This window comes from Dermacentor albipictus, chromosome 1 (genome assembly GCF_038994185.2).
Source record: "Dermacentor albipictus isolate Rhodes 1998 colony chromosome 1, USDA_Dalb.pri_finalv2, whole genome shotgun sequence".
In the NCBI taxonomy this organism is placed as follows: domain Eukaryota; kingdom Metazoa; phylum Arthropoda; class Arachnida; order Ixodida; family Ixodidae; genus Dermacentor; species Dermacentor albipictus.
The window spans coordinates 225,796,482-225,813,985 of NC_091821.1; the positions used below are offsets into that span (position 1 = coordinate 225,796,482).

General features: G+C 49.4%; 1 protein-coding gene across 6 annotated transcripts in view; it reads right to left on the minus strand.

Annotated features, from left to right (window-relative positions):
* Window positions 1–2,014: 2,014 nt before the first annotated feature.
* Window positions 2,015–17,504, minus strand: part of LOC139054232 (fibroblast growth factor 17-like) — a 108,943-nt gene continuing 93,453 nt past the window's right edge. For all 6 annotated transcript variants that reach the window (XM_070530939.1, XM_070530937.1, XM_070530938.1 and 3 more), the window contains 2 exons: window positions 13,689–13,789; window positions 2,015–8,893 (listed from right to left, as the gene is read on the minus strand). In XM_070530939.1, coding sequence (XP_070387040.1) covers window positions 8,621–8,893; window positions 13,689–13,789 — 374 coding nt within the window. In that variant the 3' untranslated portion in view covers window positions 2,015–8,620. The remainder of the gene's footprint in view (window positions 8,894–13,688; window positions 13,790–17,504) is intronic.

The window sequence follows — 17,504 nt, forward strand, 5'->3', positions numbered from 1 at the left end:
CGAGTCACCTACAAGTATACACAGATGGCTCTAAGCAGGCAGACGAAGACCGCTGTGCAGCTGCATTCTATATTCCCTATCTAAGATATACGTGGTCTGGCAGTCTGGACTGTATAGCCTCGTCGACAGTTGTGGAAGGCGCAGCAATAGCTTCTGCTCTGCGCAAATTAAAGACTTTGCCTCCGCAGAATGTGGTTGTCCTTGCGGCCTCAAAGGCCACATTACAACAAATATACCGTGGTTTGCCATCCCTCAAGTTCCCACGCAAATCACTAGCCATCGTGAAAGAGCTCAACAACAAAGGCTTCACAGTAAAGTTTCAGTGGATTCCTTCCCACATTGGTATCTCAGGAAACGAAAAAGCTGATGTGCTTGCATACGCATGCGCTCAATCATCCTCCCAAAATCAAGGCCCCAAAGAGTGATCAAGTGCAAAAATCTGACATTCGAAATCACTTTGCGTCGCTTTGGGTTCCACCGCATATGCCCTACGTAACCAAGAGATTGCACCGAGAGGAAGCCACACTTCTATATCGAATAAGGACAGGATCTGCTAATACACCGGCCTGGTTAGTTAAAACGGGGCGAATCCATTCTCCGAACTGTTCGGCATGCAACGAGACAGGAGACATTGAGCACTTTTTGTGGTGCTGCCAGCAATTCCTAGATGAAAGAGACACTCTCCTGAAAAATTTGCAAAACAAGGACCTTCCGTATGCGCGTCTGCAACACCTTATATTTCCCGAGGGATCAGTTATAGCACGCAAAGAAACTTCACGTCTCCTCATCGAATTCTTAAGAGAGACTGGTTTGATGGACATATGGTGAAACCCTTCAGCGGTATTGTGCGAGACGCTCGGGCGGAGCAATTGCCGGCCTTGTTCGCCAGGCTAAACCCGCCTGTTGCTACAATTCACCACCACCACCACCACATCTACCAGTTTTGTCAAATGCGTTGCAGCAGGAAGGGTTAGCTTGGCATACATAGCTGGCAATTGTTCCGCCTGAGACTCCTATGAGTGTCACCAGGTGTCGAAGAGCCCCGTGTGTCACATGAAGGCAATCAGCAGTCGTTGTACTCTCTTTCCGATTGCCGCGGGCCCTCCGAGGAAAACGACGTCATCAAAGGCACTGTGCGAAAGACCATTCTTTCAACAGGCTGTCAACGATCGCTTTTTTTTTTCTGTGTCGAACTGCGGGCATAGCCAAATGAAATGTTCGATGTCGCCGATATCGCCACAGAACGCACAGAATGGGGTAGCGCATCGTCCAGTCTTGAATAAGTAAGCCGGGGTGCACGCGGAATGGGTTCTGATGCGGTACAACAGCGTTGGGTTGGAGTGCATACGGCAGGCATTGCCTAATCCTGACTGGGAGCTTACCCCTGTCGTGGAAAAGAAAAGTGCACAATCATTCCTAAGATATGGAGCAGAAACTTGGAGGTTAATACAGAAGCTCGAGAAAAGTTAAGGACCGCGCAAAGAGCAATGGAACGAAATATGTTAGGTGTAATGTTAACAGACAGGAAGAGAGCGGTGTGGATCAGAGAGCAAACGGGGATAGCCGATATACTAGTTGACATTTAGGAGAAAAAAAATGCGCTGAGCAGGCCATGTAACGCGTAGTGTAGATAACTGGTGTACCATTAGAGCTAACGAATGGGTGCCAAAGGGACGAAAGCACAGTCCAGGACGGCAGAAAACTAGGTGGGGTGATGAAATTAGAAAATTTCCATGCGCAAGTTGGAATCAGCTAGTGCAAGACGGGGGTTATTGGAGACCGCAGGGAGAGGCGTCCGTTATGCAGTGGACATAAAAATAGGCTGCTGCTGCTGCTGATGATGATGATGATTACATCTCAATTTACAGGGGCCATTTAGTTGCGGCCAATAATTTTTAGGCGTTTCGTATATTGAAGTTTCGAATACGCAGTCTTGAGAACGGGGTGACGAGCCCGATCAGCCCGATGGGGCGAGCCCTTTGAGTTATACGAACACACAAGTGAGATGAGACAGTGTGGGCAGATGCACAGATTTATTTCCGAACACATTCAGACATACAACAGCACATACATTAATATGCAGTCTTACATTGAGACTCATCTGCCACAGACATATCTCTCTTATATGGCACGTTTTCAACATAGGAACTTCATACAAGGTGGAACACAAAATACTTCCGCGCTCGGCATTGGCAAACCGCAGCGCTATATGATTTTTTTGTTCATCTACGATAGTGCTGCCACTCATACAGTTCAACAGACAACTTCAAAAGCACACTTCACTGGTCTAGAGGTATGAATGGCCACATAAGCGCGTACACTTGTCCTTTTGCTAAAAATGCCACTTCAGGTGAACCTGAGTTAAAAGGTTCGGAAAAGTAAGAATCGGTTGCCATTTGTTCACTTTCGGTGGGAAGCGAAACACTGCAGGTAAAAAAGAAGAAAGGAAAAAACAGGGTATAGTAGCTTTCCAGTTAAAAACACACCCAGTCATACGTGCATGCACGTCAGCTTTCTTTCAATCAGGTTTTCTTTCTCTCTTTATATTTACGGCCATCTTGCGTGTTCGACGCCGCGAATGTAATCAATTATCCTCCGTGACCATAGAAGATTCTACTGCGCGCGCACACGAGGCGGGTTCGGAGGCGCGGCATGATGCGTTCCGCCTAAGATATTGATCACGCACACGAAATGATGCGGGTTCTGCGCTCTCCACGCACACGATTCAAATGGAGGGCACTCGGTAGTGCCGTCATCGGTGGTTGTTAATAGGGAAGCTTTCTAACTAGTAGAGCGGCACAACACGGTGTTACGCAATCAGGAACATGGTCGTACAGACGACTTCACTCAGCGCTTATGGGCATAGCAGGGGTGGAGGGTAAACAAACCGTATGAATGGCTCGATCGTTTTCGAAATGGCAGCTTCCGCGGATACAAACAACGATGTGTTGGAAAGAGCAGTGACTGTGTTTCCACTGACATCTCCGTTTCGCTTCGGTCAGCGCGTTTTATGCACCCAGACTCATGAGCGCTTGCGGCTGCAGCACCCATGCCACCTGTCGGCTACAGATCGCGACTGTTTCCACGTGCTACAACCACATCCGGAGCCGCACAACCACCATTCGTCGCCGGCGTTGCAGCGCACGCAGCCGTGTGCCGTGGAAATATGGCAGTGAACTGACGGATGTAGCAGTGGATGCCGAACCTTCAACCAATGCGGTACTTCCTTATTTGAGCCCGTGAAAGAAACTGAGATAGAGAACGGGAAATAAAGACGGTGCGCACAGGTGGAACGCTCCGGAGCAACCTGCAAGAGCCGAAGTGTATGCGCGCCATAATCGATTGGAAGTGATGCCAACGCTGGGGTGAAGTTTACGGGCAGTGCGAAATCTGTTGGACACTCGAAATTCATGAAGCGTATAACAGAGCACGGATTCCACTATTCACCCCGACGCTTACATTATGACAATATCGTTAAACACGACAGAAAGGTTAAAACACATTTAAGGCGTCCAGAGCTCGAAAGGCGCTTCATCACGCTGTTTCTCGAATGTATTCGTGCACGCAAGTGTAACCAGCTAGAAAAAATGACGGATGTGAGCGATAATGTCTTAAAGTGATAACGTCTTTATTCCAAGAGTACAGGCGACAGCCATTGGGGGTAGTTAATATAGGGCACGGCGACACGAAAAAAATAAAATAAAAAATAAAACAGCAGTTATTCAGTCGCGCCCATTTGTTTCCTAATACTCTAAAGGAGGTTACATGAAGGGACAAGGCGCCAACAAAATGGCCAATCTTCGTAAAAAAAAAGAAAAAGAAAAAAAATCCTTAATCTACTTTCTGTTCTACAGCTGCGCAGTCTGTCTACTATTTCCACTGACAGCTCAAAATGAAATGCGAAAAAAAGAGAGAGAGAGAGAGAGAGAGGAAGAACTACGAAACGAGCGTTATATATTTTGAAAGGTAAAAACTTTAGGGAGAGTTAAATTCTGCGTCCAAACAGCGAAGAAGTTGAAGCTTGCACTGCCCCAGAAGGTTATGCGCCTAAATTAAGCACCCCATTCCCCCCCCCCCTCTTCGAAAAAAAAAAATAATAGCGAGGAAACTGCGCAAGTAAAACCAGAATTGAAAACTACGAGCTTTTAAATAACGACCGCATTCATTTGGTTTTCTTTTTTTTTTTTTTTAGATTCACGTGAAGCGCGTGATACGGCAAACTCGAGAAGTCTGCTTAAATAAACCGCAGACTGCCGGCTGCCGAGTCGCGCCGACATAATGCGCTCGAAGGAGCTAATAGCGAGAGGAGCGAAAGTTAGTGAAAAAAAAGAAAGGAAAAGAAACAAATGCTATACTGCTCCTCGAGGCCGTTGTTCATATTTACTTTATTCTTTTAACAACAACAAAAAAGATTTATTAAGTTGACGTCAGCGTGCAGTCGAGGTCCCTTCGCAAATGAAGGGAACCGACGCAGCACTAAAATTGCGAGGAAGAGAAGACAAAAATAAATCGAGCAGTGTCGGATAACTCAAGCGCGCGAAGCAATTTTAGACCCTGGACATGTAAGCAAATCGCTTGGCTTGTTTGATAATAAGGAGAACGGCGCACATTAACATATCGGGGAGAAAGAGGCGAGAGGAAAAAAAAAGAAAAAAAAGGTACGCGTCCAATTCACGAAGTTACGTCTGGCTTTCGCTGAAGAGCACTGTGCTAGGCGGTCACGTGGTAGCTTACGAAGGCAACACTCACCAGCAGACATTACACGTGCGCGAAGTCGTAATTTAGGCAGCTTCCTGAAATGATTGATGACTGTGGAATGGCGATATCACGAACCAGTGCAGTATCCCTACACGTACTTAAAAGGATATACGTTTTTTTTTAACACTCGGGCGTCCAGAGGATAACAAAATAGGCAAACAGAGTCCGCGCGCAGCGCCTCTTGGGTAGCGGGTGAAAGCTCCACGCGGCGCCCACCTGTGTAACGTTTAGCTTTCAAAATACTTTCGACAAACGGAGCTGCAAGCAACCATAAAGGTGGAGAGCGAATTTGCTTTGGCCTTAAGGTAGTTACCGATGAAAGACTTAAAGCTCCGATGCTGCGCGAAGATAGTGGAACGACACGGTAGGCATATACGGATCGGCGGTGTACAGCGGAACTAGTGGGAACACGGCAGCTGTGAAACGGGATACGTGTGGCACGGCTAGATAAGAGACCAGCGCAGCGTCGACCTGTTCATCATCAGCCGCAGTTTAAAGAGGCGCACTGACACAGTAAAAGTAATTAATGTGCGGTGGCGCTTTCACGAAAGCAGTCAGGGGCGTGTTGGAATGTGGATGGCACAGACAAGTGCAACGGCGGTTGTATATTTGTTTAGGGGGTGGGGGGTAGCTGTCATCGTCAAGCTGTGGAAGCTTGACGATGGCGTTGATTTACCGTCATCTGATGTTTTGCGCGAACACGCTTTCGGGTAGCGACGTGTCAACAGTAGATGATATGTTCAGAGGGAAAAAAATATATTTCGCGCATCACGGGTAATTAAGTCCCGCAGCAAACGGTGCACGTACGGGCGAGTAGAAAACTGCGATCTGGGCTTTCAGTTTTTACGAATCCTGCTCTGGTTAGACGGCGCAGGTGCGGTGCTTGCTTTGCTCATCACAGCTTGGTATGGTCTGGAGGGCAGCACACCTTGAAAAGCAGAAGGTATACGCACTCTGAGCCGTGACGTCACGTGGTTGGGCCGACAGCCCATACATTTCGATAGGTTACGCAGACTATATGAAACCGAGGTCGTCAATGGGAGCGACGGGGCCATCCCAGTTGACGTCACTGTCAGAGCGAGGAGGCTTGCCGTTATCTAAGAGGCCTTACCTCAAAATGCAGCAGAAAAAAGAAGTGCATAGCAAAGCATAATCAAGAAAACGGTTGTAAAGAAAGACAGAAAAAGAAAAGGTCGGCAGCAAATTTACGAGCATATGCACTGGCTCCGCCAGTATAATGCAAGCTACCGGCGCAAGAGCATTCTGTGTGTATAAATTGAAACCATCTGGACAAAATTCTGCGGCGATCAAATGAACAGCCGCCATCATAACTTTCAAGCGCCCAAGAAAGACGACGAGAAAAATGTGTTCCTTTTGCGTTTGGACCCGCATAAGGGACGAACAGGAGGAGCCCGGCAGTTCTTACAGTAACGAGCCCAGCGCAGAGAGTTATGAGCGCGATGCGGTTGAAGTGGATGGCGTACGGTGACATGATGGCACTTTGATACGTTGAGTACACACAGTGCCGCGCTTGCAACTGCAAGGCCGGCTCCTCGTATGGAAAGCTGCAAGCGATGCGTTGTGTTGGCGATCCTGTGATACCGCGAAGTGCGGCGTTTTAAAGAGCATGTTTCAATGCAGCAGCGACGATCCGCGTTATTATTGATGCCCCGTCTGCGAGAAACCCACGGAGGAGAGAAGACGATGAGTGACGACAAGAAGTGACGATGGCGTTCAAACTAAAATCGGAGGCAGCAAGCCAGAGCGAAACGGTTAAAAAAAAAAAAACGAATTGACAGAATTGAGCTCGGAGCACAAAAGAAAAGCAATGGACGAGCCGCAGTTGTCGTACTGAATAAAAAAGCTTCATACAAAGCCAATTAAAAGCTGCATATTAAATGCAGAACAACGTTTTTTTTTTTTCGTAAACAAGTAAAATAACGATTAAATATTCAAAGGTAGAAGCATTGTCCGCTTTTTCTACATATTTTTTTTTCCTTCTGTTGGTTGCGTGCACTGTTGAAACAAACTCGGATACGAAATGTGATGTGTAGTGTAAAAATGTTATTCATAGCAAACAACAAAGTCTGAAGATGAATTTTGCTACAGTGATTAGAGCAACATCAATAAGAACAAGTCTAACACAATCTTTGTATGAATGAACCAAACTCGAGTTTGGTTACGTATATAGGAATGGCAAAAGAATGTCAGAGACGCGTATGGCCACGAAAATGTTCACATATGGCTTTGATTTGATTAAAAGAAAATGTTCAAGAATGCGAAGAAATAAAGAGCGGCATACAATGAAACAACAACGCTAATAAGAGAGAAAAAAAATGCAACGTGGTCAAACACAACAACGACAACCTAAAGAAAAGCCAGCAAACTGCTGCGGCAGTATGTCTCTTCCTTCACATACATTTTCTTTTTACAATGTACTCGAAATAAATACTGCGTATGTGTACATATATACAATTCATTAGTATTCTGAAAAGCACCTGAGGTGAAGGGAATGATTGACACCAGCGCGCACGCGGCAACCCTGGAAAACCCGTTGCGAAAAAAAAAATGTGGAACAAAAATTTGGTCGTGAGCTGCACCAAGCAGAACTAAGGCCCCAACGAAGGCGAAACAAGGAAGCGAGAAACCTACCGATGGGCCAGGCGATAGACGTCCTTATGTATAACTACATGCACGCACACCTCGCTCGAAAACATTGCGAGCTTGCATGTCCCAATCACAGTCGTCCAGTGCACTAATTGTTACTCAGTGGCCAATTCTGGAAATCGCAGAACGACTCTCGTTCCAAGCGCGGACCTAACTCGTTCACGCACGACGAAATGTGAACGCCACGCGAGCGAAACAAGAGGCTCGTGACGAGCCGACAAAGGCCGAGAGAAGACACGTGTGCATCGAAATTGTGCTCCTGACAACGTATGATTGGTGCCGTGTGTAGCGACAACTTCAACACCACAGAATAGGACACGCCAAAAAGGTGCCATTCTCTTTCTTTGTGCAGAACATCCTTCACTAAAATTATAAATAAAAGAAGAGTACGTGTATACCTTGCACTAATAAGCGAGGGGGGGGGGGGGGCTTTCGCTCGCACGAAGTTGTTTGGCCGTCCCTGGAACTCGCGAGCCTCGGGCGAAATTTTTTTTGCTTTTCATTTCTTCGCTCCGCATTCGCCGTATACAGTATATAGAGAACGGGCTCTGTGCAAGTGCTGCGACCTGTTCGCTCTCTTTGGTGAGGAAGCGACATGCGAAGTGTCAGCGCCGTAGCGACCGCAGCACCTGGTGGAAGTTCATTTTCCCGCCATACGCAGCATTAGTATGCGCGCTGCTCGGGCATGCGCAGACGGCGTGACTGGGACGACGAGCGCGAGAGTGAAATCGCTCTCGTCTGAAATCGCTCAGATGGGGCCCGGCGCAAACCCCGTCGTGCGAGCGCGCACACAACACGGGAGTTGATCGGGACATGAGAAGCCACTCGTTCCTCGTATGCGCACAACGTTCCTACTTGTAACAGCGTGGTGGGTCACATCAACTAGGCCAAGGGAGAGCGGAGAGCCGCTCGCTCAGCGGCGAGTGACATCCACGGGATTCGTGCAGCTGCGTTGCACGGCACGCAGCGGGCACAGCGCGCGCTTAATTCATCAGCGCCGTAATAATAATAATATTAATAATAATAATAAAAAGAAAAAAATGCTAGCAAAAAAAAAAAAGTCGGACTCAGCACGAAAGGATCGTTGGACACTGAAGGAGGGATGCGTATATACAGGTCGATGATGGTTTGTCCGAGTTCAGGCCGGAGAGAGCGGCGTGGACCAGAAGAGAAACCGTGGCGCGGCCTGCCGGCGTCAGCTCTTGTCGGTTCTCGTCTCGTTGAGCAACTTGAGCCACTCGTCCTGCGGCACCTTGTCGAAAGGAGACAGCGGGCCGCCCTTGCATCGGCGCTTGAGGAACATGAACGGGAACCACCTGCGCGGGCGCACCTTGCGGCCCCGCATCGGCTTGCCCGTGCTGTTGAAGCCGATGTACCAGTTGTCGTTGTACACCGACTGGAAGGTGGAGTAGTTGTCCCGCATGATCTCGCGGAACTCGCACAGGCTCTTGCGCCGGCTGCGCCGCCTCTGCGGAAAGGAGAAAAAGAGACGCGTCAGCATGCAGGCGTCAAAAGTGGTGTGTGCGACACGCTTACCAACGATTCATTCAAGCACTGTCGGTCGGTCCTAACAGGGAGCCTCACAACGTACTTTTCTTTTTTCTTCCCGTTCAGCGATCGGCGCGAGAGATTCGGATTGGTATGGTTGTTGCCACGTGAGCGGGAAGTGCAAGCATGCTATATAATATGGCACTGTTCAAATGGAAGTTCTCCTGAAACGCGCTAGCGGTTACGCTTACGTGGCTTGATTAAAAAAATAGGTATTGAACTGTTTTATTCTTTCTTTCGAGAATAGAATACAGTAAATTTTCGCATATGATACTGAGGCCAGTATAACACGACGGGCAATTCCTGGGCTGCAAAGTTACAAAAATGGTCTCCAATCCACGCTGTGAAGGTGGTTGGACAGCGAAGCTGTAAACGACAGCTAGAACGAGTACCCATTGCGACGTGGGTGGAAATTACTCAGGTGGCGACATTCACATGCACTTTGCCTAATTATTAGCCTAATTCGTGCACCTACGAAGAGTGGACCAGAAAGAAGAAAAATTCGCCGCGCCTCGTATGCACGCTGCTCCACAGGAGTACTCACTATACGTGGCCTCCCCCTATAGCACTGTCACAACACAAATCAGTTGCCAGGCGGGTTCTGCTTTTACGTATGAAAGTGTAGTTACGTCGCTCCCTGCTTCGTATGCTACCGTCAAGCTGCCGTTGCCGCTGCAGCTTGCGTAGCAGTTATCCTAACTGGTAATTGTATGCGGGAAGCACTACGTGCTTTGCACTGTGTGTAGGCGCAGGAGCGCCTTATCATCAGTTATGTGGATGAGATGCTTGTTTTGAGCTTGTTCTTTATTGAAATGTATGCTGCCCTGTATGTTGCATGCGTGATTCCACAGAATGCATGCACAGTTCGCTTCACTTTGTTGAGTGCTTGTAGCCTCTGCCTTACGGGGGTATGAGCCATTGCATATGGGGGTATGAGCCATAGATGACGATAGTTTTCAGTCGACGCTGCGCCACGAAGAAATCCCGAAATCCTAGCCACGGACAGCTTCGCTGTAAAAATACTGCCATGGGGCAACAAGCTAATTGACTGACTGAGGAAGGCGTCAGCCCAGCGGCGACGATGATGCACAAATTAGGGAAGCCATTGGGCACCTTTTGTCTCCTTAAATGTATTCTGTTATAGTTAATCACTCGTGGTCTAAGCCACGGTATATATCATGCGTGTTACAATACGATAATAAGATTTGTTTTTGGTCACATGTTTCCAAAGAAGACTTCAAACCCTAAAGGCTTTGTTTAGTACCCGAATATAATACAAGTAAATATGACGTGCCTGAATCCGGAACAAGTTATAATGCGATGGGTTTTGCTGCACAACTTCTTCCACTAACAGGCGCATTCTTGATGCTATGCCAAGGAAGCGTTGCTGGCGACGCCTGTGAGGGTGCTGCGCGGCTGCGCACAACCAGGGTTAGGAAATCGATGCACTTTCTCTTTCGTAAGGGACCCAAATGGGAGTCGAGGCACAATTCAAAGAGAACAAGTTATCTGAATTCGGCGCTCATCCAAGTGCGAGTAATTGGACTTCATTCTCCTCGCTACCCGCACGTTTTCTCTATTCGCATACCATCACTCGCATTATCGGGTGAAAAGGAGCGTGAAGGCGGTGGGGGGAAGAAAAAGGCTAGTGGTAGTAATGCTTCGGAAGTTTGGCAAAGGATATCAGCGGTGGCGTTGCTATAGGTGTGTGGTGTAGGAGAAACGACCGCAGGGCGAATAAAAAGAAGAAAAAAAAAGTCTCAAAGTGAGGGAGAGAAGCTGGCGATCACAGGAGGCACCCTGGCATCATGACCGAAAAGAAAGTAAAGAGAACAGAAGCGCGAGAACCAGAGTAGCGGGGAAAATATCGGCAAAGAGGGACGATTCTCATCGCGGCGGACATGCGTGAGCAGCGGCGGAGAAAACGCGGATGCGAAGCGCGAAACTGCCTCAAATAGCGCCGCATTTATCTTTTCGGCCGCACGTCACCCGACTGCGGCGTGAGGCGCGCGCGGCTAACCACAGTGAAGCCGCGGCCCCGCCAGGAGCGACGCCACGGATCGGGCGGTGGTTTCTCAGCTGGCGGCGCTTGTGTTTACTTGGCTGTCGGCCGATATCGCGCGGTACTAGCGGCGGCGCCAAATAAGCAGCCAACCAAACGCAATCTGCGGCACGGAACTCGCTGGGTTCCCGGAGGGCCTCCGAAGGAGAAGGGCGGCGCCAAGAGAGACGCAAAAAGTGCGGAGAGCGCAGGTTATACTGGCGAGGAGAATGAAATGTTGTCGAAACACGCCGGGAGGAGGACGAGGTGGAAGGAAAAGAAATGGAGGAGCACTTTTTTTTTTTTTGCGTGGCGTTTGAAAGTTGAGCGCTCAGTGAAAAACAAGAATCTTCGCACGGGGATCACGTTCGTGGCGCAACATAAAAATACGTATAGTATATAAGCGAGGGGGAATAAAAAAAAATGAGATCGGGGTTACGTGAACAGCCAATAAATTTTTTCACGACTATGGGTGCTCCTAAAGCCAGCAAGGTGACGATAGGGCGTTTTGTTAATTCCGCTCTTAAAAACAGCGCAAAAAAAACAGGGCTATGGAGAAAGGCAGGTCGACAGGGTTCGCGCCTCTGCGGCTTGTCCTGTATGCCCCAAGTGTGCTTTTCTCCGAACTTGGCCCACTTCTCCTTTAATAGGCCACATGATTCTCCAATTCGTATACTTCTACGTTGTGCTAGCTTCTTTGAAACAACGTTCCTTCGTCCAGTCCTGCCATCTGTGCTCTCTTTATGTTCCTCGCTAAAGTCGCTATATTCTCAGTGAGAAAGTCACGCGGCTTTAGCGTCAACGCGGCGATGGACAAGCGTGTTTGCCGATGATTTCTTTCCAATGAACTCAGTCTTTCTTGACAGAAGAACACGTGTGGTTGCGATAATCACAGGATTTCAAAATCGGCATCAAGCTTTATTTGCGTTTAACGTTCTAAGTGTGGTAGGTACCAGACAGGTACGTACCTAAAGCGTTCGAGCTTTCCCCCAGAAGCCATGGCGAATACATCTGCGACTTGAGAAAGCATTGCGATAGCGACATCTCGGACCACTGTTACCAGAGTCAACGGCTTGCTCCGCCATGCAGCAACGAATTTTCACGACAGAGAGAGAAAGAGAGAGAGAAAGATAGAGTGTGGCCTCTTAATAATAATAACAATAAAAACTGGAGAATTCCGTCTGTCGACCTGCCGAGCACGCTACTACAGTATATTTAAAATTATGTTGGTTGTTTTACTCCTCAACGGGTGGAGCAACAAGTTGTCGGATCTAGAACAAGCCTCCCAATATGCCGCTTGTCTGGCTTGTAGTTCGCCGTTCAAAATGTAACGATATATCCGCGTAGAATGTAACTTAGTAAACACCAGATGGAGTGGTGTGCGGATAAATATAGAGTTTTCTACAAAAATTACTATAGAGGAAACTTTCCTGGCGCTACAAGAGCTGCAATTTATACGTTCAGCCCAGCATGGGAATGATGGGAAATGCATGGATTTGCTTGAACTTCGTCCTTCTGACTTCGAACGGCTTGATGAATTTCCGAACTGATCATCTTGAACAACATATTGCGTTATAAATGCCCCAATTCGCAGTGATTATGCATGTGCGCAGAATCTTACTGTCTTCTAGATTAAGTAAAGTATATAATACTTCGAAATTTTGGCAAATAAGGACAGATAAAGCGTAGTAAATAAAGCGAATGTCAAACAAACTCACCTATAGCCCATCATTACCATGGTAGCCATCATTCCCATGGCAGTTCCCTCTAGCAATTTCAGTTGGAAACTATGCGGATAAACGAGCGCAAATGGAAGCGGTTCCTCCGGTTGTCCTCAGCTATGTCACCTGCTCTTTTGCAGATTCCTGCCTCATCTCGTTCCTGTGTGTCAAATACCGCCTGCCGATAATACATTGTACCTCAAATACTGCTTGAATGAAGCACGTTCAAGCAGAGACTGCGTGGCGTACGCGCGGCTGTCAGCAAAACGAGGGGATGCTCTCGCGATGGTGGCCGTCCACCCGGAGGGACGGCACTGGGAACGCACCACCCACGAGTGGCGAAGTGACACGCAAGAGTAACGGCCCACTTTCCAAGAAGCCCACGTGCCCTACGCTCCCCTGCGTGCGTACACCACCGGAACTCGGCGCGCGCAAGCACACAGCGGCTACAGGGACAGTGCCGCCGAGGAAATCTGCGGGCACTGCGCAGCCATTACAGGTAGCTACCGTGGAACTCGTTCGCCGCGCGCGCGCACGCACTCGCGCGGTGGCCTTAACGAAGACGTCGTCCCCTTCGATTTCGCAAATTGCCGCCCTCTCCTCCGGCCGTTCGTTTTCCAACAATGAGCTCACGATGGCGCCCCCATGAGTCTGGCATTTCTGCCGGCGGAAACGCGCTGCCTCCGCGCCATGGGATACGGGAAAAGATGCGGCAGTAAATCTACGCACTTCTTTCTCTTCCTTTTCTTCCCCCCCACAGGGAGGCCGCGGTGACGAAGCCGACGTCGTTTGTTACGGCGTAAGTGGCGCCCAGCGCTCGAGTGCCTTGGGGGCCGGCCAGCAGGGTTGACCTAGGCCAAGTATTTAGCCTAATAGCGGCGCCTTAATGAGCCCTAATGAAGGGGGCGGGCTCGGCGAGATGTCTTAATAGAGCCCCGAGTGACAGGTCTTACCTTGTTGACGAGCCTGCCGCCCTTGTTGAAACATAGGAAGGTGCCGTTGGAATGAATGGTGAGCTTGGAACCCATGCCGACCGACGACAGCACCAGTTTGCCTGCACGAGAGAAGGGACAGCAGACGTTGGACGGACGCCGCAATTCTGCAGCGGGCAATTACAAACCGGCTGCCGCTTTGATTCCGAGAGGGCCCACAGGAGCTCTGGCTCCGCGCCCGTAAAATATACCCACGTGCCCGCGAGAATTCCTAATCGCCGTCGGCTGCACCGAAGCGCGGTGTGATGCAGAGATGGCGGCTTACAGCGCGACTTTGTCGCCATGTCTACGCTTCGCGACGGTTGTTGCGACGCTCGCATGCCGCGGCAACATGCAAATTGGGTGCCGGCGAGGATGCGCCGGTCTACACATGCATATGGACGCCGCGCGGTAGCACGCCATCTTCCATTAGGAATCCGGCAGCTCCATTATGCGCGCATACATGAAACATTATTATTGACGCCATACATGCTAGAAAAGCACGGGGTCGATTAAGTCCGGTTCAGCAAACCAAACAAACTCCTATCCATCATGCAAAGCTGGCTGCAGACTGCCGCTTGGGAAGTGCTTTCAGCCCAGAGGAACTGCACGCGCTCGTCACGCGTTAACTTATAGGCGCTATTTCAGCGCTGTTTGTTCTTTACGCAATCGCGCGAACAATTTCCAGTGCTTGAGCGGCCCCGGTCGCCTCGCCGCAAGAACACGAGGTGAAAGAGCGGACGTATAGGCTGGTGTAACGTGGAAATCCCATGGATGGAGCCTGGCGCGCTTCGCAAACAAGCCCGACGAAAGGCAAACAGCTAGCGCGCACGCGTGCATTGAGGCTTGTTTTCGTCAAGTTGGGCCTTCACGCTCCATATTATCTTCGGCTCTGTTTTTGTCAGCGTCGGTGAGAAAGCAGACACGGTCGTTTTTTTCTGAGTATGGGGCAACTGCCTAGAGGTGTGCTCGGTTCTGAGCCCATTACATGCGTCTGCTTTTGCGGCCTATACTGCGCCGTTGCTTGTACTGACTTCTCTCCAGCAAAGCCCGTCTCCGTTTCAAATAAGTAAGCGTGCAATTTCGTAGTGCTTGCTTTTAGGAGCGACATTCCGCAAAAATTTATGGGAATGCAGTACTGGCTGCACATCTGCGACGTACAAACGCTGCACATAGCTTGCGATACTGTCATGTGCTTGTATGAATATATAATGGTTCAGCTGTATATGGACTGTGTACAATATCGTTGACGCGCACGGGACGTATCACTAGCACTCATTGTAAAATTGCAATAACCTCATTTCGCTCTCTTTCTTTCCCTGTCCCTTCCCTTCCGCATAAGGCCCTGTGGTGTAGACAGAAATATGGTCTCCCGGCCGACCTCCCCGCGTTCCCTATCAGTAAATCATCTCTACCATGAATGGGAATAACGAAAACTCTCACTGTTGCTTAAATCTGATACTAATAAAGAAAACACTAATATTTTTTGTTTATTTCGGGCATCGTAACTAATGCTGTCGTTATCTGTTTAGATACTGCGTGTGACGTCAGCGCCACCAAAGTTAGAGCATCAGCAGTAATGAGATCTCAGCTCAAACGCCACACATCCCAAAGCAAGCGTCGCTGCCCGCTCAGTCAGTGCCGAAGAAGGACTCCCATTTAGATGGCCAAATTAGCTCATAAGCTGTATCTGATCGTATAAGCACCGTTCGCATTGGGAACGACTGCCGAACGGTTACAAACATCTGAATGGGTGCTAACGCATGCAGAGACACATAAGAAAGAGGGAGAGAAAACGTATAGCCACGCCACACAAGCTCATATATGCACGCATACACAGTCACATACATATGCGCATGAATACGCACACACAGTTAATCCAGACACGCAAGTTATCCGGTGGCTCGGCGGCTGTGGCGTTCTGCTGCAGCGAGCACGAGGTCGCGAGCGCGGCGCTTGACCGCGGCGGCCGCATAGCGATGAGGGCATAATACAAGAAACGCCCGTGTAGTAACATTTCAGCGACGTGCCGTGCGATGGCACCGGGACTTCCTTGCGGCCGACGGTGGGATTCAGGTCCTCGAGTCGGCGCAGAGGACCCCAAGTAAATGTGGCAGCTTGTACCTCTGTCTAGCAGCCACACGCAAAGCAGCCGAAGCGAGAACACGGGTATACCTGCTATATAAAACCGCTGAAGGGGAGATGCCCGCAGCCAAACGCCATTACGACTGCAGCGAGCTCGTGGAAGCACGGAAGATATGCTGACGGCAGTAATACAGCGCTAATCTCGTTTAACAGCCCCGCGCGGATCATGGTGAACCGCGCGCCCTGGCGGGCTGCCACAGTTAGCTAAGTTCCTCAGCGGCAAGGCAGAGTTATGTGCTCCGTGTGCAACGGGGCCTGCGTGATTGCAAGCGCCCGCTGGCCCCGTCGCAGCGGTCTCGGCCTTTTCCACGTCACCTTCTGAAAATGTTGCAAGCCCGACGTATCTCGTCAGGAGGGAGAAGCCAGCATGAGCTTCAGCGGGCATTTATATTCTATTATAATATATATATATATATATATATATATATATGGCCCGACGTTGGCTCAAGACTAACGCGCAACGAGCAGCGCGAACGAGGCTGGAAATACCGAGTTATCACTGCGGGCCAGATATCGCACCAATAAACAACTCGCAGCGGCTACCCACATAGTATGGTTTTGCCGCCGAAACGATATATTTTTTTCTTCTTTTCCCCGCATTCAAAAACAGAAAGGCAATTTGTAGGTCAGAGTCGCGGCGTACAAGTTCAAGTGCATCCACCTCTCTCTCTCTTTCTCTCTCTCTCTCTCTCGGGCTCTCTCTCTCTCTCTCTGTGCACGTAAAGCGCCCCGTGGGTACGGCTTCCTGCAGGGCATATACGGACGTAACAAAAGATGCGCGAGAGATTAAGAATTCCGCGTTAATAGGCAGGCTATTGTCGAAGACCGAGCACATATAGAACACGGGCCGTCTCAATATCGTCTTTAGCGCTTTCTCTCTTTTTCCACGCACAGCCAACACCTCTGCTAAGTCGGAGCGGGCACAACGAGCGCCGCCTGGCGTTCTTCGCCGCTGACAAGCCTGATTGAGATGATAGGTTTTTAAGAGAGGGCGAATTCAAACAGGTCGTAAAGACGTTGATAAAGCACCGGGAAGGAACGATTATTCACGCCCGCGTTGCCGGCTTCTGTATATACTTGTCTGGCAGTTTCTGGTGCACGCGACAGAAAAAAGTATGTATATATATATAATATATATATGCGTATATATAGATAGGCGGACAAGGGCGAAGGCCAAACATGGCGCCTGCCATGACGGTTCGCTTCGCGAAAACTAAAAAGAGCGTTGCAGAACGATGCCGCTATGTCTGATTCCGCAGCCTGACAGGCTCCTGTCTCCCACATCGAGCGATACGAACACCGGCATGCAAGCGCGAGGGGCCTTGCCTTGGACAGGGCGGTCGCAGCGAACAGGTCAAGGGCGGCACGCAGCGCGAGGCATGCAGCGGCCGCGAATATATTAACAGATAGGCCCTAAAGTACATGCCAGATATGTTTACAGCGCGCTCGTTCATTTTGCGCGTGAGCGATAACATTTGCAGCCGGAGCAGTTGATATGCGCTCGTGCAGCGCTCGTCGCCTTCTTGTCATTTTCACGCGCAATATATGTGCTCAATGTTTCAATAAGAAACCTTGGAAGGAACCCGCACACTAATTTTTTGCCGCCACAAATTCACCGCATTCTTTCGCGGCACACGCGCGCAAGCTCCTCAT